The sequence below is a fragment of the Lagenorhynchus albirostris genome, chromosome X (genome assembly GCF_949774975.1).
Source record: "Lagenorhynchus albirostris chromosome X, mLagAlb1.1, whole genome shotgun sequence".
Lineage (NCBI taxonomy): Eukaryota > Metazoa > Chordata > Mammalia > Artiodactyla > Delphinidae > Lagenorhynchus > Lagenorhynchus albirostris.
Window position 1 is genome coordinate 15,709,125 of NC_083116.1, and position 20,789 is coordinate 15,729,913.

Genomic DNA, 20,789 nt, shown 5'->3' on the forward strand with positions numbered 1-20,789 from the left:
AGTATCTGAACTTGGAACCAGGAATCCTCGATTCTTTTCCTGTTTCTGCCCATTCACATCTAAAGGTCTTCCTGCCACTTGCCTTAAAAAAAAAATCTCTAAAACAGGACCCATGTTCCATGCTTCTGACCTCTCCTGGGAAGGTCAGCATAGACGAGGACCTGGAAGATGAGCTCTGAAGCTAAAAGGTGTTGTAACTGGGGATGGCAGCTTTGGGAAAACAGAGTGCCCTTTTGCTGACCCGTTTTCAGGAACTTTGCTGAATCTCATGAAGGGGCAGTAACTGTGGGCTCCATCCACGCGGTACTTCCTTCAACTTTTGAATCCATCTCTTCTTTCTAAATGCTAAACAGGGAATTCCCTGGCGGTCCAGTTGTTAGGACTCCGTGCTTCCACTGCAGGGGGACGCAGGTTCGATCCTGGTCGGGGAATTAAGATCGCGCAAGCCACGTGTCGCGGCTAAAAAAAAAAAAAAAAAAAAAAAGCTACACAAATAAATGCCCTTTCCGTGGCAGCATGATACCAGCTATCTAGGGTGCTACCAAACATGGATTCACACAGAAAGTGCCCTCTGCAGGAAGCTGAACTTCCCCTTAGTTCCAAGGGCACAATCACAGAGAGACCTGGAAGGGATGGTGGGGCAGTCCTTCTCCAAGCCTTTTGCAGTATAATGGTCTCCTTTCCTTCCGGGTCACTTCCTCCTGTGAGATTAACTCTTTCATTCTTTTTTAGTGGCCGTTCTACAGTCACCTCTTATGAGTTTGAGGATACATCTAATAGTGTAAATACTGTCCACAAAAATTCCACCCCTAGCCATCACTTGCCCTCCTTTTTCAAGCATCTCAAGTTTAAGGAATCTAATATATTGTGGTTGTTACTCATTAGCAGTGTATCTAGCTGAATGGGGACATTAGCTTATTGCTTACCACTGACTAGAGAGGAGCATCTCTAGAAAGGAATGTCACACCAGAAGGCTACCCTTCTGACCATCATGAGCCAGCTTTAAAAAGAGCTGGAGGGGCTTCCCTGCTGGCGCAGTGGTTAAGAATCCGCCTGCCAATGCAGGGGACACGGGTTCGAGCCCCGGTCCGGGAAGATCCCACGTGCCGCGGAGCGGCTAGGCCTGTGCACCACAACTACTGAGCCTGCGCGTCTGGAGCCTGTGCTCCGCAACGGGAGAGGCCGCGACAGTGAGAGGCCCGCGCACCGTGATGAAGAGTGGCCCCCGCTCACCACAACTGGAGAAAGCCCTCGCACAGAAACGAAGACCCAACACAGGCAAAAATAAATAAACAGGGCTTCCCTGGTGGCGCAGTGGTTGAGAGTCCGCCTGCCGATGCAGGGGACACGGGTTCATGCCCCGGTCTGGGAGGATCCCACATGCCGCAGAGCGGCTGGGCCTGTGAGCCATGGCCACTGAGCCTGCGCGTCCGGAGCCTGTGCTCCGCAACGGGGGAGGCCACAACAGTGAGAGACCTGCATACAGCAAAAATAAATAAATTTATAAAAAAAAAACAGCTGGAAATGATGGAAAACTCAGTAAGGATGCTTAAAAGCTGAATAAGTAGACAGAGTTGATTTTTTAAAACAAGATGAAAGATGTTCCAAATGTTTATGGACCATCTTCTGTAACATGGTTTATGGACCGTGAACATAGACTGTTCCAAATGTTTATGGACCATCTTCTGTAACCAATGTTAGGCATGCTCACCAGTCTCTCTTAATTCTCACAGCAGCCCTGATAGGAAGGAATCACTATCTCCATTTTATAAACATGTAAACAAGCTTAGAAAGGACTCTTCATGGAAAAATTATCTGGGGAATTCCCTGGTGGTCCAGTGGTTAAGACTCAGCGCTCTCACTGCCGGGGCCCAGGTTCCACCCCTGGTTGGGGAACTAAGATCACACATGCCGTGCGGTGTGGCCAAAAAAAAAAAGAAGAAAAAAAGAGAAAAATTATCTGAAGACACCTATTCTAAAAAAGTGAACGTTGGTCATCTCTGGGTAATATGGAAACAATGGAATTTTGTCTGATGTTTAAATCTCATATGAAACAAAATGCCATTTTCATTTAAAAAGTAAAATTTTATGAAATAATAAGTATATAGAAGGCTTGACCAACATCCTAAACTAGGATCTGACCCAGGTATAAACCCATGTCTTCCAACTTCCCTGCCCTTCCCTTGACATCACATCGTCTTCTCAGGAGATACAGTTGTCTCTCCTGCAGGGGATTGGTTCTAGGACCCCCTGCAGCTACCAAAATCTGAGGATGCTTAAGTCCCTTATGTAAAATGGTGCAGTATTTACATATAACCTACACACATCTTCCCATATACTTTAAATCACCTCTAGATTACTTACAATACCTAGTACAATGTAAATGCTATGTAAACAGTTGCCAGCATGCAGCAAATTCATGTTTTACCTTTCCTAAGCTCTGGAATTTTTTTGATCCGTGGTTGGTTGAATCTGTGCACGTGGAACCTGTGGATATAGAGGGCCAACTGTGCAACCTCAGGCCAATGGGGAAGGAAAAGGAACCACCATGAACAAACCAGTTTCTGTCTGACCTGGCTCTCACTGAGCCATCACTCTAAGTTACAGGCCTCACCCTGCTCTGACTGGACACTCCCTCCTCACATCCAATGTTCACCGAGGCTACGAGGCCATGAGGCCACGTGGCTCTCCTTACCACTCTAGTAAATCAGTTTGCACATCTCCAGACCTTCCTGCAAAGCATCCATGTATATGGGGCTGTGGCTGAACAGCCATAAAAATGGGCCTCCTGTTAGGTCCTGGAGCAGGGTGGCATCAACTTGAAAGCCTTCCAGTCCACGTAGTGAAAGTCAAAAAAAGGCCATTCACCACTGCCCTCTGCCTTCTACAGACACCTGGATGAGGGCCCCGATTACCTCCTTCATCATCTCATTCTGAATGCCTCAGTGTTGAGAGGACCAGCAGGAAGAAAGATATCAAGTGCTTCCAGGGTCCCTAGGTCTGTGCTGGCATTCAGGCCTCTGCGTGCTGCTTGGAATTCCTTTGACAGAAAACACTGCAGCAGTAGTGGCTGCTCAGGAGAGAGGCAACTAGAATGGGGGTACTTCTCCCAGGGCAAACACTGAACCCTCTCTTCCTATTCCAGAATGAAGTTCCCTGAACCCTGGTTTGGTTGTTCGTGTAGCCAGAATGGTAGCCACAGAAACTGCCTCAAACTTAGTAATTCTCTCTGAGCTCCCTTCAGAGGACCTGAATACTCTTATTTTCCGTCTCTCCTGAGAAAGAATGGGAGTAGGACTCATGGCCATCACATATTTGCTGAGCACCTGATACCTGAAGAATTTAGATCACGGGGGGTGGGGAAGCTGAGTAACCAGACAGATACAGATAGTTAGAAATAGATAGATAGGTAACTTTAGATATATGAGAACTATTTCACTCTTTTATTTATAAAGAAGTCATTATGGATCAGTCTTGTGCTAGGAGGCACTGAGGATACAATGCTGAATAAAAGAGAGTTTAGATTCCTTTTTATGAAACACAACATGTGCCCCTCCCAAATTTTGTTGATGATAGATTCCTATCACTGGGTGCCTCATCATTTTGTATTCTTTTATCACCTCTAGGGCCAAGCTCTAGCTGCTGGCTTTCTTCAGACTGGAGACACTGGACACGATTCCCTTCTCCTGTGGAGTTTCTGGTGTCTAAGAAGGCTTGACCGCCTGCTAAAATTTCTCCTGCATATGCTACAAGTATAAGGCTGCTCACCCGTGTGGGTTCTCTGGTGTTTAATAAGGTGGGAGTTCTGAATGAATCTTTTCCCACATTCATAACATTTAAAGGGTTTTTCTCCTGTGTGAATTCTTAGGTGGGTGTGTAGATTTGTGTTATGACTGAAGCTTTTCCCACACCATGAGCATCTATATGGTTTTATTCCTTGGTGTGCCAGTAAGTGCTTATTAAGATCTGAACTCCACCTAAACCTCTTATCACATTGTTGACATTTATAGGGTTTCTCTTCAGTGTGAATTCTCTGGTGCTTAATTAGGTCAGAGCTAACCCTGAAGCTTTTCCCACATTCCTGACATTTAAAAGGTTTCTCTCCTGCATGGCCTTTCCCATGAAGATCCATACGTTTTGGAAGCTCTTGTCTGCAAGTTGTAAGTTTCTTTCTTTTCTTCCCTGGAAAAGCTCGATGCCGTTTCCGTACCCTGTGTGTACCACCATGATTTTCTCTGCCCGTTGTTTTCTGGGCAACTTTCATTCTGGCCTTTCTTAATACTTTGCATCCTGATGCTTGTATTTCTAATGTAGAAAGAGACATAGGTTGGTCATTTCCAGTGTCATTTTTGAGCTTTAACCCTGTTGGAATAAACAGAAGAATCAGACATCTGATCCCAGAACAAGAAAACTACAGGAATGAAAAGAAAAATCAATGATGACAGCTTTTAAAAAATACAAGAACAAGTGATTTCTGGTCCAATCTGGACAAAATGGCATAGACCCATTTCTCCCTGATCCTCCTTGCTAGGCACAATAACAAACCCATTCAAGAATGCAAGACACAATGAACAGAGAATTCTAAAAAGTGGTAAAAAGAAGGCAAAATGGTTTGGGACCCCAGAACTACAAGAGTAACACAGCAGGTGTCTTACATCCCCACACCCAAAAAAGAAGGCAAACCAGATCTAGTGTTTTCCAAACCGCAACCTAGCAACAGAAGGCTACCTGGATAGGCTTATTCCTTCCCAAATCTGAATGGGAAACCTTCTGACAACACTAGAACTCCAGTGAGGAGACACCAAATTAGGCATGCAGAACTAGCAAGAGGGACCTAGCCACAAGTGGCCGGGCCCAGGAAGCCTTTTCATCCCTACAGGTCAGAGATTCCCACTGAGAGACACTCTGGCCTAGGTAAATATCTTCCTCACCATCAGGCAGCACCAGCGGGGACGCAAGGGAACCCTAGCAGTACCATATAAACCAAGGAGACCACAATAACACTATAAAGGCTCTGAAAACTAAACTGTCACTAGACAGATACTCCACAAAAGTAGGAAAGAACCTGTGTGCTAAATTAAAACAGAGTGACTGCCCATTAAAATAAAATATTTAAATAGGACCCAGACTCTCCTAACATAACAGACAAAATGATCAGGATGCAATAAAGAAAATAACACATCACACCTAGAACCAAAAAAAAAAAAAAATCACAGCTTGAGTGAGAAAAGGCAATCTGACAAAAATGGAATCAGACTGGAAGTCAAAACCAGAAAGACAACAGAAAAATCTAAAAATATATGGAAATGAAACAGTATACTTCTAAATAATCCATGATTCAAACAGAAAGTCTCAAGGGTAATTTAAAAATACATAGTTAAATGAAAATGAAATTAAAATATATCAAAATATGTGGAATGCAGCTAAGGGAATGCTCAGAGGAAAATGTGCAGCCCTAAATGCTTACAATAAAAAAGAGGAAAGGTCTCAAATAAATAATCTAAGTTCCTAACTCAAGAAACTAGAAAAAAAGCAAAATAAAATTTTAAAAAGTTGAAGAAAGGAATAATAAAGATCACAAAAGAAATCACAATCAAACAAAAAGCTTATTCTTAAAGAAAATAAAATTGATAAACCTATATCAACACTGACAAAAATAATAGGAGAGAAGATATAAACCATCAGTGCCAAGAAGGAAATTGGGTATATCTCTACACATTCTGAAGCAATTAAAAAGATAATAAGGGGGCTTCCCTGGTGGCGCAGTGGTTGAGAGTCCGCCTGCCGATGCAGGGGACGCGGGTTCGTGCCCCGGTCCGGGAAGATCCCACATGCCGCAGAGCGGCTGGGCCCGTGAGCCATGGCCGCTGAGCCTGCGCGTCCAGAGCCTGTGCTCCGCAGCGGGAGAGGCCACAACAGTGAGAGAGGCCCGCGTACCACAAAAAAAAAAAAAAAAAAAGATAATAAGGGAATACTATAAACAACTTATGTTCATGGATTTTAAAAGTTAGGAAAAATGGGCCAATTTCTCAAAATCCACAAACTACCGTAATTCAACCAATATGAAATAGATAATCTGAATAGCACTCTGACCATTAGAGAAACTGAATTCATAATTTAAAAGCTGCTAAAAAAGACATCTCCAGGTTCATATAGTGTTACTGGAGAATTCTACCAAATATTTATAGAATTAACACCACTTGTATATAATCTCTTCCAGAAAAGACAAGAGGAAGAAATACTACCCAAGTCATTTTATAAGGCCAGTAATTACCCTGATAGCAAAATCATACAAAGACAGTACTAAAAAAGAAAACTACAGACTAACATCTCCCATGAACTTAAATACAACAATCCTCAACAAAATACTGGCAAACTGAATGTAACAATAATTAAGAATTATATACCATGATCAAGTAGGATTTACTGCAGGTATGCAAAGCTGGTTCAACATTTGAAATCAATCAACATAACCCACCATATCAACGAGCTTTGAAAGATCATAATCCCATTAACTGACACAGAAAAGTATTTGACAAACCCCACATCCATTCACGATAAAAACACTCAGAAAATAAGGAATTATATCGACCTGATAAGAGTATCAACAAAAAAACCTGTACTAACATCATAGGTAATAGTGAAAGACTTAAAAAACTTCTTAGAACTAATAAGTGAGTTCAGTAGGGTCACAGGATAAGAGAACAAAACAAAATTAGTGGCACGCCTATACAAAAACAATAAACATGCAGAAACCAAATTTAAAATAATACCATTTACAATTGCTCCAATGAAAATTAGCTTCTACATACACGTAACAAACATGCAAAAGATCTGTACACTGAAAATTACAAAAAGCTGATGAAAGAAGTCAAAGAAGACCCGAATAAATAGACATACTGTGTTCACTGATTAGAAAGATCAACATAGTAAAGATATCACTCCCCCTCAAATTAATATATAGGTTTAATGTAATTTCTAGCAAAATTCCAACAAAGTTTATTGTAGACATAGATAAGCTTATTCTAAAATTTACATGGAAAGGAACAGGCCCTAGAATAGCTAAAATAAAATTTTATCTTGACAAAAGAATAAAGTGGGAAGAATCACTCTACCTGATAGATATTAAGGCTTCCTAAATTGTATAGCTACAGTAATCAAGACAGTGCCATACTGGCAGAAGGATAGACACATAGCTCGATGGAACAAAATAGATGTACACAAATATGCCCAACTGATCTTTGACAAAAGTGCAAAAGCATTTCAGTGGAGGAAGGCCAGTCTCTTCAACAAACGAGGCTGAAGCAATTGGACCTCCATAGGCAAAAAAAATGAACTTCAACCTAAACTTCATACCTTATATAATAATCAACTCAATAAGAATCGTGGACTTAAATGTAAAATTATAAAACTTTTAGGAAAAACATAGAAAATTTTAGGGATCTATAGCTAGTCAGACTGCTAGCCTTGATAACAAAAATACAATCTATAAAAGGAAAAAATAAATTGGTTATCACAATTCAAAATTTTTACTCTGTGGAAGCCCATGGGAAGAGGATAAAAAGAAAAATACACAGCCTTGGGGAAACTCCTTGCAAACCACATATCCACGAAAGCACTAGAATCTAGAATCTATAAAGAACTCTCAAAACTCAACAGTTAAAAAACAACTTAATTAAAATATGGGCAAAAGCCATTTCACTGAACATAGAGATAGCAAATAAGCACATGAAAAGATACAAAACATCATTAGCTATTAGGGAAATGCAAATCCAAACCACAATGAGATAATACTACATACTTAGCAGAAAGGCAAAAAAAGTATTTTTTTAAAAAATGGTGATACTACTAAACAACGGCAAGAATGTAGAAAAACTGGATCACATCCATTGCTGGCTGAGAATGTAAAATGGTACAGCAACTTTGAAAAACAGTTTGGCATTAAACATATAATTACCATATGAACCAGCAATTGCACCCTTAAAGGCATTTATCCCAGAGAAACGAAAACTTATCTCTACACAAAATCCTGTACGTGAATGTTCACGGCAGCTTTATTCGCAATAGCCAAAAACTGAAGACAGCAAAAATACCTTTCGATGGGTGAATGGTTAAACAAATTGTGGCATATCAATATCATGGAATGCTTCTCATCAGTTCATCTGAACTACCGATACACGCAATAGCTAAGATGAATTTCCAGGGACTTATTCTGAATGAGAAAAGTTAATCCCCCAAAGCTACATACTGCATGACTCTATTCATATAACATTTTTGAAATGGCAAAATTAAAAAACTGTAGAACAGATCAGTGGTTGGCATAGGTTGGTGATGGGGTGGGATGTGGGAGGGAAATGTGTGTGGTTATAAAAGGGCAACAGGAGGGCTCCTTGTGGTTATGTAACTGTCCAGTATCTTGATTGTGGGGGTGAATACACAAACCTCAACATGTGATAAAACTTTATAGATCTAAACACACACACATACAAGGGAAAACGGAAACATGAATAAGGTCAGTGGACTATATCAGTATTAATATCCTGGTTGTGATATTATATACTTTTGCAAAAGTTATCATTGAGGGAAAATGGGTAAAGTGTACATGGGTTCTCTTTGTATTACATTTTAAATATGCATATGAATCTACAATTAACTCAATTAAAAGTTTAATTTAAAAAAATACAGGGCTTCCCTGGTGGCACAGTGGTTGAGAGTCCGCCTGCCGATGCAGGGCACATGGGTTCGTGCCCCGATCCGGGAGGGTCCCGCATGCCGCGGAGCAGCTGGGCCCGTGAGCCATGGCCACTGGGCCTGCACGTCTGAAGCCTGTGCTCCGCAACGGGAGAGGCCACAACACTGAGAGGACCGCGTACCGCAAAAAAAAAAGAAAAAATACAGGAACAGAATCTTAAAAATGTTAAGCTCCTATAAAGGTTCCTATCAAGGAATCTTCTCCTCTTCCTATGTATACACTTACCTCAAGGAGACTCTCTAAGACTGTCCTTGAACTCTTGGGGACCTCGGGTCTATGGTTCTTGCCCTTGTGCTAAACAGATCGCTTTAAGTTTAGGGTGCAATGATAATGTTCTGAGAATAAAACTTTGAGGTCATGGACTGCCATCTTAATTCCAGACTATTTTCAGGAAAAGTGAATGACTCTTTTATACTTTTATTTACTCCCAACATTTAAATGGGCAGAATCTTAGATTCCACATCTTCTTTATACTCTTACTGTGGTTGTAGGTGGATATGCAATGAGGAAGCGAAGAACTAAACCTATAAGGAGGACAGATGGAAACGACGTGGAGGGGGCGGGGAGTCCAGTGGTATTCCAGCAGACCTGCTTAGAGATGAGGTGGCTTAGACCAGATGGTGAGAGCAGAAGAGGTTGAGACGTGGTTGTATTCAGCACCTTTTGTTAAAAACTTTTTAATCTTATACTGGAGTATAGTTGATTAACGGCGTTGCAGGACCTATTTTGAAGACAGAGCTCAGGGCACTTGCTGACGGATCGGCTGGGGGGGTGTAACAAAAAGACCAGAAAGAAGGATAACTGAGAGGTTTTGGGCCTGAGCAACTGGGTAAGTCGTGGTGCCCGCTACTGACATGGAAAAGATATGGGAAGAGTGGGTTTGCAGGGCGGGGCAGGAGTATGAGAGATTAAGAACTCTACCTAGAATAAAGAAGTGAGATGTGTATTCGTAAAAAGCTCTCCGGGTGGTCTGGATATGCCTTTCCTTTTCCCCACACCATCAAGCTGAGAACCAACCCGCCACTGGAACACTGGGACTTTCTCACAGGAGTTCATTTTTCATGAACTGAGGACGGGACAGATTACACAAGTTCTACACAAAGGAAAGGAAGAATCTTTACCTAGAGAGATGACAGTCTCATAGTTTTCCTGCATTACATTATGGTAGAGGATCTTCTGAGCAGGGTCCAGTAATTGCCATTCTTCCTCGGTAAAAAACAAGGCCACATCTTCAAATGTCAACAGACTCTAAAGAAGAGAATAAGTTGTAGTTCAGTACTTGCCACGACAAAAGCCATCCTATCACTCATCTCCGAATGACACGGGAGGCCAGTCACTGAAGACCTTAAGAGTATAATATTTAAGGGAAAAGAAGTGAGATGGCAGAAAAGGAAGGCACCAAAGAGATCAGTACACAGCTTGGGAGGTGCCCAATTCCCACAGGGCCAAGCCTCGTTGCCTAGAGAACACCTGGGGCTAACGCACCTCAGAGCACCTGCCAGGTACGGTGGGTCATGGGTAGCAGAGAAAAGCAGACAAGGTCACGTTCAGGCTGCCTGGAAAAGCTGGAAAGTACAGCTCACCTGGGACTCAGGCAGGATGAGCTCAGATGCCATCTTCCAGCTTGGGGTGCTTTCCTGCTCAGAAAAGGCTAGAATCTGTTGAGCAGGCACAGCTGTGGGGGGAAAGAGCCAGAAAAACTTTCTCTTTTCTATTTATGAATACCCTGAGGCAATTTCTACAATATAGGACTCCTTCGGTAAAGATGGCTCATCTTCGCACACGTGTGTGTGCGTGCGTGTGATGTGTTGTGCCAGAAGTGGCCTTCTCCTTGCAAACAAGAACCAAATATCCACCACTCCGCAGAATTGGTTCCCAGTTGACTCTTTCCACAGATTTCATGAAATAAAAGGAAATCCATTATGTTTTTCCTCTCATAAAATAAATTGTTTGCTGAGCTGGGCAAGAATTAGAGGTGTTTGAAAATGAAAGCCTCAGGTCCTCCAGTGTACGGTAGGAAATGTGGGAGATTTATTACTTTTTTCCTGGTGTACAATTATCTTCCCATTCTGCCAATGACAGTCCATTTCTGATCCCAATTTCTCCTTTAACTTGTAAGGGTGAGATGACCCCGCCTGTTCCTGCTGTATCTTCCTCTCCTCTCAGATTTCTAAGGAGCAAGGTCCACATTGTAAATACCAGGGTTCTGTGGTTGGGATGTTTCTGTACCACAGAATGACCCTCACCTTCACCCACCACTGGCCTGCTATACTCCCACCAGAGAGACATCCTAAGTGCCAGCAGGGCTGGGCAGCTGGAAAATTCCGTGACATTCTAGCTGAACCAATTACTATCACAGCTCCCAGGAGAAGAGAATTATTATGAAGCTCCTCACCTCTTCCATATAAAGGCTGGGTTTCTTTCTGAGTATTCCAGCCCAGCTGTTCTTGCAGTACCCGGTATGTATTCCAACATTCTTTCTGGAACACACCCATTGGTTGGGGCTCTGCTGGCTTCCACTTAAAGCCTGGGGCCACTGCTGTTCCTCCCAAGAGCAATGCCTCCTTTCCCAGCTCATGGGCTGTGACCTAGAAATAATCCCCATCCTCGTTAGCAAAGAACTTTTGGCCTTGGGGTGGTGGTGGAGGAACAAACAAGACTAGAGCCCAGGTTTGGGGAGTGTGTAACGTTAAAGGAAGTCATTTTTTAATTAATTAATTTATGTTTGCTGTGTTGGGTCTTCGTTTCTGTGCGAGGGCTTTCTCTAGTTGTGGCAAGTGGGGGCCACTCTTCATCGCGGTGCATGGGCCTCTCACCATCGCAGCCTCTCCTGTTGCGGAGCACAGGCTCCAGACGCGCAGGCTCAGTAGTTGTGGCTCACGGGCCTAGTCGCTCCACGGCATGTGGGATCCTCCCAGACCAGGGCTCGAACCCATGTCCCCTGCATTAGCAGGCAGATTCTCAACCACTGCGCCACCAGGGAAGCCCAGGAAGTCATTTTTAAAAAGAGATACTGCACCATGGTTTCCTCACAAGGAACTATACATGTGATCTGGGAAGATTAGGATAAAATGAGAGAAGCTGTGACTGCTGCCGGCCTCCACCCCTCCACAGATGGCCACAGCTCAGGCCACGAGCAGGGTGGGGTAGGCTGCCTGTCCTTTTGCTGCCTCCACTCTCTTGCTTTCTAGACTTGGATCCTTGACCTAGTGGATTTGTATCTTCTAGTTTTCTCTAAAACAAAATAAGGACGCAAAGAAAAAAGGTTTTCCTGTCAGTCAGATTTTCCAATCCTCCCATGTCCAGGGAACGATTTCATGGAGAAAGGGGATGCAGCGGAGGGAAAAAATGAGGGAAGAGTTGGGACTCTAACTTTCCTCCATATGCTTCAGTTGTAATAAGACACCTCAAGGTGGACTCTCGAGGAAAGGAAGTGTGCTGCCATCTCCCAAGGACAGACCTTGGTTCCCCACTCACCAGCAAGGCCAAGGCCGAGCACTAAGGGAGGCCACAGGGCTCTTTCCTCCTGGCCCTGAGATGTGTGTTCCCACCACAGAGGGCACCACCCCTCAGCACTTTCTCTCCATTTTTCTGTTGGCACTTTTCTTCTTTCCGTATCCCTGTTTCCCTTTTTTCTATCTCTTCTCTTCCTTTGCAGTCTCCCCAGAGATGTTTGATTTATACTTCGGTTGCTACCCTCTCTTGCCTTTGATCTCTAAGTGCTGTCCATGCTTTCAGGTTTTTTTCTCCTTCCCCAAGTCTTTCTTGCCTTTTATTTCTCTGTTGCTAAGTCCTGTCTCCTCAGCCATGCTAGACCAGGCCCATCACCCTCAATTCACCCTGGCCCTGAAGAGGGCGAAATGCATTTCTTTTCTCGAAGGCCAGGAAAGACTCCCAGGAACTCCGAAACCTGGAGGCTGACTGTCGCTGCCAGTCTGTGATTTCAGATCGCACTTAACTGTTCTAAAGCAACAACAGAAGAATGACCTAATCCATCCCATTATCCAATTAGCAGCCCCCGCCCCGGACTTTTACCCTATTTCAGTGTACCCGTAAGGAATCTTTCTGCTCACCTCATTACTTATTCCACCATGTTCTTTCTGAAAACGGTCTACCAGGGCCACAGCCTCTCTGATGCTCTGTGGATGATACTTCTGCACCCAGTTCTGGATATCCCTGGGCAGAATGGTCAGGAACTGCTCTAGCACCAGCAATTCCAAGATCTGCTCTTTTGAGTGGATCTCTGGCCTCAGCCACTGATGGCATAATTCCTGCAGTTGGCTGACAGCCTCAAGCGGTCCAGGTGCTTCATGATAATAGAAGCTCCGGAAGTGCTGGCGAGCGCTCTCAGGACCAAGACTGTCCATCTGTGGGCTGGATTTCTTACTCTGACTGGAGCTCTCTTTCACAGACCCCTTAGTCTCCCACAAAGCCTCCACGTGTGGGTACAAGCATGCATTCACCTTCAGATGTCTCATCATCATTTGCTCTAGGAATAGTTTTACTCCTATGTGTGACATCCTCCTGGTGCCACCTTTGACAACTGAGGCCTTGTCAGGCTTGGTACAAAACCAATGAGTGGATCTTCTCCCCAAGGTCACTGAGGGAGGGCAGAAAAAAAAAGTAAACGTCAAGAAGAAAGCCACATGACACATATTTACTTGCTATTTATAGTTATCAGAGAAGAAAGAACAGAAAAGTTCCTGTCCTGCCTCGCCTTTAAAATCAACTGCCACTCAGGATGACTCAATACTACTTCTGGACATGTTTTTCCCCTTTCCTTTGTTACCCAACTCTGAAACAAAGCACAGCTCAGGGAAGACAAAAGTCAGTTGATCACTTTATTTTTTTAAGGCTGATGGGTGAAAAAACTGGCACCCATTCACTAAAACAAGCTTTGATATTATCCAATACTTAATCTGTGTGCTTCCTGTCCCACCTTTACAAATGGGGCATATTTGACTTTCTCTAAATTGTAATAGATCACCCCAGTTTTTTGTCTTTAGTCAGGGTGAAAACAACTTCTCTGCCCCTTCATCCTATTATGGAGACTGATGCCTTTGCTTCATGGAACATTTGATATTCTCTTTTCATACTAATATTGGAAAGGAAACTGAGGCGGCCAGATCAGAAAAGAAGTAATTAGAGAAAAAGTAACCTTATTCCTCTCAGCAAGTATCCCCCCACTAAGCAATCAGATGGCATCAACATTGTTTTTGGGGGGGAAGACTTATAAAGGGCACTGAGCGGCTTTGTACCTGTGTCTGAAAATTTTTGCTTACTTTACTGGAAAAATTGACAGTTGGCTTTGTTTACAAGATACCCAAACGTCAAACTATAAAAAAGGAAAGGAGAAACGGTGACGATTAAGGTTCTTCAGAGACAGGAAGGGTCCTTATAAACGTAAGCCTTCTCTTGACTTTACACTTCCTCAGGGTCATAGAGATCTTTAAGCAAGGCTGAGGACGGCCTTGAGAGTCTGATTTTCTCGGAGGTGATCCAGCAGAAACAACAACAAAGTTCTTTCAAGGATGTCACCGGTATTCAAAGAAATAATTTGGCTGGTTCCTTGCTGCCTGTACAGGCTCAGGAGGTACAGGGACACGTCCTGTTTTTCTTTGTCAGCCAAAACTAATGTCTAAGAAGCTGAAATGACCCTTTCTCCAGGGATATGCTCATAAGCCAGCGGAAACGGGCAAGTTTCGCTGGGCTCCTTGGTAGGCCTTACGCCCCATCCCCCATCTACACCTACATGTGAGGACCGACCGCGAGGGCGCCCGCGTGCACTCAGCACACCGGCAGCCTCCGAGCGTGCTTCAGCAGCAGCCCTGGGTTATATCTGCACACAGGGTACAAAGAGGTTGCTTCCAGAGAGTAGATGCGGCTGTAGGAGACTGAGTGCCGGCCTCGCTGAGAACAGGTCCCGCCGGCTCTCAGGCCGACCCGCCGCCCGGCAGCGACGCCACCGCGAAAAGGAAAAGGCTGCGCGCCCGCACCCCAGCTCGCCACCACGCAGCTGGCGCGTGCGGCCGGCATCTCTCGGGGGCCCTCCTGACCAAACCCAGAAGGAAAATCAAATTACCTCCACCCAGCTCCGGCTTCCGTGGACGCCACTTCCCTCTTTCTGGGCTCGGCTATGAAGTCGCCACGCCTCTCGCCCCGCGGGGAGGAAGGAAGGTCCGGGTTCCCGCGCTCCCGGGGGCGATGTCGACAGGGAAAGCGCGAGGCCCCGCGAGCGTCGCGCCAAGACGCCGGGGTCCGGGAGCGCGGGGCCTTGGCAGCTCAGTCCCCAGCCCAATGCCACTAGCGGCCCGAGAACATTCCGCAACCCGCCATTTCGGGGTCGCGGGCTGTGGACTGGCCCCAACCGGAAAAGGAAGAATGCATTTCCGGTGGTTCCGTGACAGCCACGCCCAACCTCGCCCTCCCTCAGTCTGGGGAGTCGCAGCCTAGCGAGTCCGGAAGGGCTCGCGGGTCCTTCCCATCCCGGGTTTAGCCCCGGATGCAAATGGAAGAGTTCTGGTCACCGCGTTTCGGGCCCGCGGGAGGCCTAGCTATGCCACAATAGGCGTCTCGTCTCCTGGGAATGATGCAGCCTGCTGACGCGCGACGCTGTGATCTCGGACCCCCGACTTGCGGAGTGGCGTCCAGATTACTCCTGCGTCGCGTTCTGGCAGTCGGTTTCCCTTTCTCCCGGGAAGTTCGCCTGGTTAGGGCCACCAACCCCGAAAATCATCCCTAGGCTCGTCCCGGGACTCCTTAAGTTAAGAGGCCTTTGGTCCTCCTGGTCAGACCCCTCGCTAGATCAGGAATAACAGCCCCTTATATTTTTAAATCCCTTGTCTGGTTCGCTGGCACTTCCTTCCCAGCTATTATTATTTTATTCTTGTTAGGTAGGTTTTAACCGTATGGTGTGGGTTCCATTTATATCTCTCCTTGACATATAAAAAAATTGAGATGTAGGACGCGACGTCCGCAGGGTCACTTGGATTACCGGTGGCAGATTTTAGACCAATTTTGGTCTCCTGTTGGCATACCCCGTGTTTCTGCTACTACATTATGCTTCCCTGAAGGAGAGGAACCTTGTTTCGTCTTATATCTTCTGTAATGCTTAGCATAGTCCTCTGGAGAAGGCCTCTTTCTAAGAACCCGAATATCTCGGGTTGTCAGTGTCTCCAAATTTTCAGTGTTTACCTAGTGTTGAGCCATCTGGACAGAAGTTATCCGTATGAATCAAAGAGGAGAAACTGTATGTAGCTCAATTGTACAGTGGGGATGAAATTGACGTCTTTTGTAAATCAGTGTGAGAAACCACTCAGGCTAGGGGACAAGAGCTCTGCATGCCTGGGAGGAAAATAAACAAGGATCACCTGTCCACCTTTTTACATGCAAATGAAGATTACTCTAAGAAGATAAGGTCAATCCATATTTGCAAAGTAAAGCTGCCCAGAAGTGTGCGAGAGGACACTGCGTTGTCTGTGATTGTAAACCTAGTAAAGATGTTTGCTTCACCAGAGAATCATTTTCAGAATGATTCCTTCAAAGCTCTGTTCCTGAGGTCAGGCATTGTCAACCGAATGTTTTAGGACAATGAAGGGGAAGTCAGAGCACTGTTGCTTCTGGACAATTCCCAGGCTTACCTTTCAGCTGAGTCACTAACCAATGAGGACGGTCGGATAAAGGCATTTTCTTTTTCTTTTCTTTTTCCTTTTTATTTGAAATAGTAAGGTTTTTAAACCGTGTGGAGTTTAATATTAATCTGCCAGTTATCCCTTGTAATTGTCTTCAATAGAAATTATCTATAGATTATATAGTTAGCCATTTAGAACGAATATGGACATAAATATAATGATCTCTTCAATTTTTCTTATAGCCTACTATGGCTTTTACGCTTCAAAGAAAAGAGAAAATTCTTGAGAAGGACTAGAGGTTCCAGGAAGACAAGTTGTAATTCCCTTAAAACAAATTTCATCACATATTGTTAATATGGTTAGTGGTAAAAGCATGCACTGAGTCATGTTTTCTTTTATAAAACTCTACAAAATTAAAGGTTTATAATTTAAACCCATAACACCCAGATCCCATCCATAGTAATGTCTTGGCTAATATGTTTGAAACACAAAATAAAAAAGAGAAACTATGTAAAATCTAAAGGGCTCTGGTGGCTGGGGCTTGAGTCTGAGGCTACTGTGCTGCTTAGCTGATGCTGAACTGATCCTAGTCAAGGGGACATCACATCAAGGGACACCTCCTGTGGAGCTTTCTTGGCCCAACTCAGAGCTGATGTCAGGAGGTGGGTGTCTAAGGGACAGGATCCTGGTCAGAAACAGCCCAGTCTTCATCCCTGGAAAAGAAGTCCTCACCCACTGAGTCCACATTCCCATTAATCTCCTGTACCGTGTCCCTGGAGAGGACCCTCTTGCCGGGACCCTGACACCCCATGGCTCCTGGGAGAAGTACATAGTCACCGGAAAGAGCACAAAGTCCCCTTCAGCTCCAGATCCATCAAGAACAGTTCTATAAAAGAGGCAGGGGGTAAAGGGACAAAATGGTCGGGCCGAGAACAGGTTTCATGGGGGAGAAGGGGAGCAGGCCTGGCCTGCATTTGAGATGGGGGGAGACAAACAAGGAGGGTGGGGTGACACGTGTGGGTGACAGAAGAAGGACCCTTTGCAAGTGGCAGGAAGGGCCCCCCAAGAGGAGCACTCAGGAGGGGGAAGGGCACTGTGGGGAGACAGTAGCATCTGTCACACCACCCGGGGCCATCATGACTTTGTCTTCCATGGTTCCCTCAGGAGGAAGGAGAGGAAGTCTGGGGACAGAAAATGCTGAAGGCGACGGAAATCACAATGACAACAGCATCGCCCAAACCCAGTCCCTGCTCCTTAGGACTAAACACTCTAAAAAGAGAAGGCAACTGGGGCTTAATAATATCCCAAATGGTGAGGTCACAGTAAAGGAATAGCGGCCATCCTTCCCTGCTGGCTGTAGGGCTCCTGTCATCCAGGGGCCCTCCCTCCACATTGAACAGGACTCCCCTCCCCACCCGGTCTGAGGCTCCCCTCCCTCACACAGAGAAATCTTGTAACTGGGGGCACTGGCAAGGGACGGGTCACCAAAAGGAGCACCCAACCTGGGAAATTCTTTCCTTCACAGCTGAGACTCCATTCCTCCGTGCAAAGACACACAAAGGGGGGATTGGATCACAATAAAGTGCCTGCCAAGCAAGCACACTGCTTCTCTGCTGGCCCTGAACCTGCCCTCTCCGCCCCCAAGAGACACTCTACTGCTGGGAGGCACCGGCCACAAAGAGCCCAGGCCCAGGAAACATTCCCCATTGCCCACTGGCGGGGGCTCCTGCCTCCAGAAGCATCCCTTTCTCGGAGGCAGCAGGTGGAATCCCTTCCCCCGCCTAGAATCCCAAGGTGGCCCGGCCTGGGGAAGCTCCTTCCATGTCCCCAGGCAGCATCCCCAGCAGCCTGCGGTAAACCAAGCAAACCAAAACAGCACCGCAGAGGCTTGGAAATTCATGCTGTCCTCCCAAGCACAGCCCACGGCAGGAGGCCAGGGCCTGCTCGCCAAACCTCAACAGGGGCACTGCAAGCTAGAGCAGCGGTCCCCAACCTTCTTGGCTCCAGGGTCCGGTTTCCATGGAAGACAATTTTCCCACGGACGGGGGAGCGGGGGTGGTCCAGGCGGTAATGGGAGCCGTGGGAAGCCGCAGACAAAGCCTCGCTCCCTCGCCCGCCCCTCACCTCCTGCTGTGCGGCCCGGTTCCTAACAGGCCTCCGACCAGGATCGGTCCTCGGCCTGGGGTTTGGGGACCCCTGTGCTACAGTACCCAGCTCCAACAGAACCCAGTGTCTCCTGACACGACACCAAAATGTCCAGGACACAATGGAAGATCATCCTTCATACAAAGAACCAGGAAATTCACAACCTGAATGAGAAAAGACGATCAAGTGACACTAACTCCAAAGTGAATTAGGTGTCAGAATGATCTGACCATGATTGTAAAGCATCGACCATAAAAATAATTCAGCAAACAATTAAATGTTCACACGGGCTTACTTCTAATAGCCAAAAGCTGGAAACCACCCCCAGGTCCTTCCACAACTAGAGAAAGCCCACACACAGCAACAAAGACCCAACGCAGCCAAAAAAATAAAAATAAAATTAAAAAAACAAAAACAACTTAACCCTAATAATCTTTGGTAAATAAAAGCTAGTTTAAGTTTGTTGGTTTAATTAAACATGTTTTCAAAGTTATCAGCATTCAATATAGTGCAGATAAACAACTTACAGTCTATCTGGGTTTGTTAGGCAAATAAGTTCACGTTATTTCCATTGCAAAAATTTGTCTGTGGAAAAATAGCTTAGGTTGATAGCTGACTCTGTCTAATGACTCATGAAGTTTTCGTGAGTAGTTTAAACATAACTGCTGGGAGCAAATAATTTAGATAAATGTAAGTGGGATAAGAGTTTTTAGGTGAAGTTTTTAATAGTAATTATGTTTTACGGTATGTGTACTTAAAAATAGTTTTCCACATCTCTTTGGTAATTTGAAACCTTAGAATTTTTGCTAATTTAGATTAAATGATGAATAGTAATTAAATATCTAGATCATTTCCAAATAAGATAAAATAATGAAGCACTAATTACCTACTCTTTCTTGTCTTATTACAGAGAAACTAAAGATATATGGGTTTATTAGTAAACATGTCTTGTGCTACACTGAAAGCCCACAGCATGAAAAGGCATGTTTCTAGAAATTATGAAATATATTTATAAATTTGTCCACCTAAAGAATGCTGGTATAACAGACAGTACACAATTGCTTACTTCTTAGTTTTCACTAGAAATTAAGGTTTCTAAGGGTTAAAAATTCTAATTAATATATGTAATCAAAACTCCTAGAAATAATAAGGGAAATATCTCTGTATGCAAGAAAAGTAGGGTACGTGTTTTTGGCAAGAAAATGTGTAAGGAATGGAGACGCATTTTTGTTGAGGAAATAAAAGTGATTTTGTCCTAAAAGCCAGTTATTTCAGAATGAGAAGGAAGAAAATGAAGAACAAACTAAAATAGACAGAGAAAATTACAGAAGCCTTATTTTTTGAAATCTTGGGATAGGAATTTTATGTGTGGTCAAGCTGGCTAAGATTGGAATTAATGTATTTAAGTTAAAAAATGAGTTTAATATCAAAAGTAAGGTGGTACAAAATTAAAATTAGTTTCTCTCTCTGTAAAAGGACAAAGTTTTTTTAGATTATTGGTCTGATCCTGATAAGAGATTATTAAAAGTTTTTCTTTACCTCTTAAGTGATCTGCCTAGAAAGCAAAGATTTTGTGTCTTATCAAAATTATTTTCTGTGCTTTATCAGGTCTTTGATTGGTTTTACTCATAATTATGTAACCTTCTGCATTTGCCTTTGAAATCTTTTATTGTCAGTTTGGTTAAATGGATAATTATTGTTTCATAATAGTCTGTGATCCTATTTCGTCAAGTGTGCAAACCTTTTTGATATTTTTGATAAAATTCCCCAAATTCAAATTCTAAATGAAGTCTTTTTGCCCTTGAACTAATTTGAGATTTCCAGAATGCCCTTGGAACATCTTAAAGGATGTTCTCCTGCCTTATTTAAAAAAAGGAGGGGGAGGGGAAGAGATGTTAAACTAGCTTACTTGGTATATTGAATTACATGGGAAGTATTGTAAAATAAATAATGATAAACCTTCTTAGGTCATAGTATAAGGGTGACTTTTTTAATATAAATTTTCTAGAAACTATAAAATTCCTGAAATTTTGATGTCCTCGTATAATGTTATCAGTCATAATTCTACTTATTATCTTCACTCCACCACTCCTAAAGTAGAAAACTTTTGAACCTCACTCAAGCCATCACACACTGCTGTGGGTTTAGCTAGTTGTAGAAATCTGGACCAAAAGCACCCTTGAAGACCACAGAAGTGTCCCAAGGATCTTTTTTATCCCACACTAGATGAGAATACTTCCTTGCACATAATTTGATATTCG

The 20,789-nt window shown here is 44.1% G+C and overlaps 1 protein-coding gene across 8 annotated transcripts; it reads right to left on the reverse strand.

The window, feature by feature from the left end:
- Positions 1-3,420: 3,420 nt before the first annotated feature.
- Positions 3,421-14,977, reverse strand: ZNF75D (zinc finger protein 75D). 8 transcript variants are annotated; one of them, XR_009538418.1, is made up of 5 exons: positions 14,835-14,977; positions 12,826-13,352; positions 11,148-11,340; positions 9,874-10,000; positions 4,175-4,305 (listed from the first exon to the last, which is right to left on the reverse strand). XR_009538418.1 is itself a non-coding variant. In XM_060137250.1 (4 exons), the coding sequence occupies exons 2-4, from the start codon at positions 13,270-13,272 to the stop codon at positions 3,653-3,655; spliced, it is 837 nt and encodes a 278-aa protein (XP_059993233.1). In that variant the 5' UTR covers positions 13,273-13,352; positions 14,835-14,977; the 3' UTR covers positions 3,421-3,652. The 8 variants fall into 8 exon arrangements, 6 of the variants coding, with proteins under 6 accessions (XP_059993233.1, XP_059993232.1, XP_059993231.1 ...); XR_009538417.1 differs by having other exon boundaries at positions 4,225-4,362; XM_060137250.1 differs by lacking the exon at positions 11,148-11,340 and having other exon boundaries at positions 3,421-4,305; positions 13,216-13,352.
- Between the last annotated feature and the right edge of the window lie 5,812 nt (positions 14,978-20,789).

Bases quoted from the DNA above. Each gene is read 5' to 3' on its own strand.
- ZNF75D (XM_060137247.1), bottom strand. From the start codon at position 13,272: ATGTCACACATAGGAGTAAAACTATTCCTAGAGCAAATGATGATGAGA. The intron at 10,001-12,825 runs GTGAGCAGAAAG...TCTCTTCTTTAG, and splicing joins ATGGTGGAATAAGTAATGAG to AGTCTGTTGACATTTGAAGA. The intron at 4,363-9,873 runs GTAAAGATTCTT...TTATTCCAACAG, and splicing joins TGAGACTGTCATCTCTCTAG to GGTTAAAGCTCAAAAATGAC.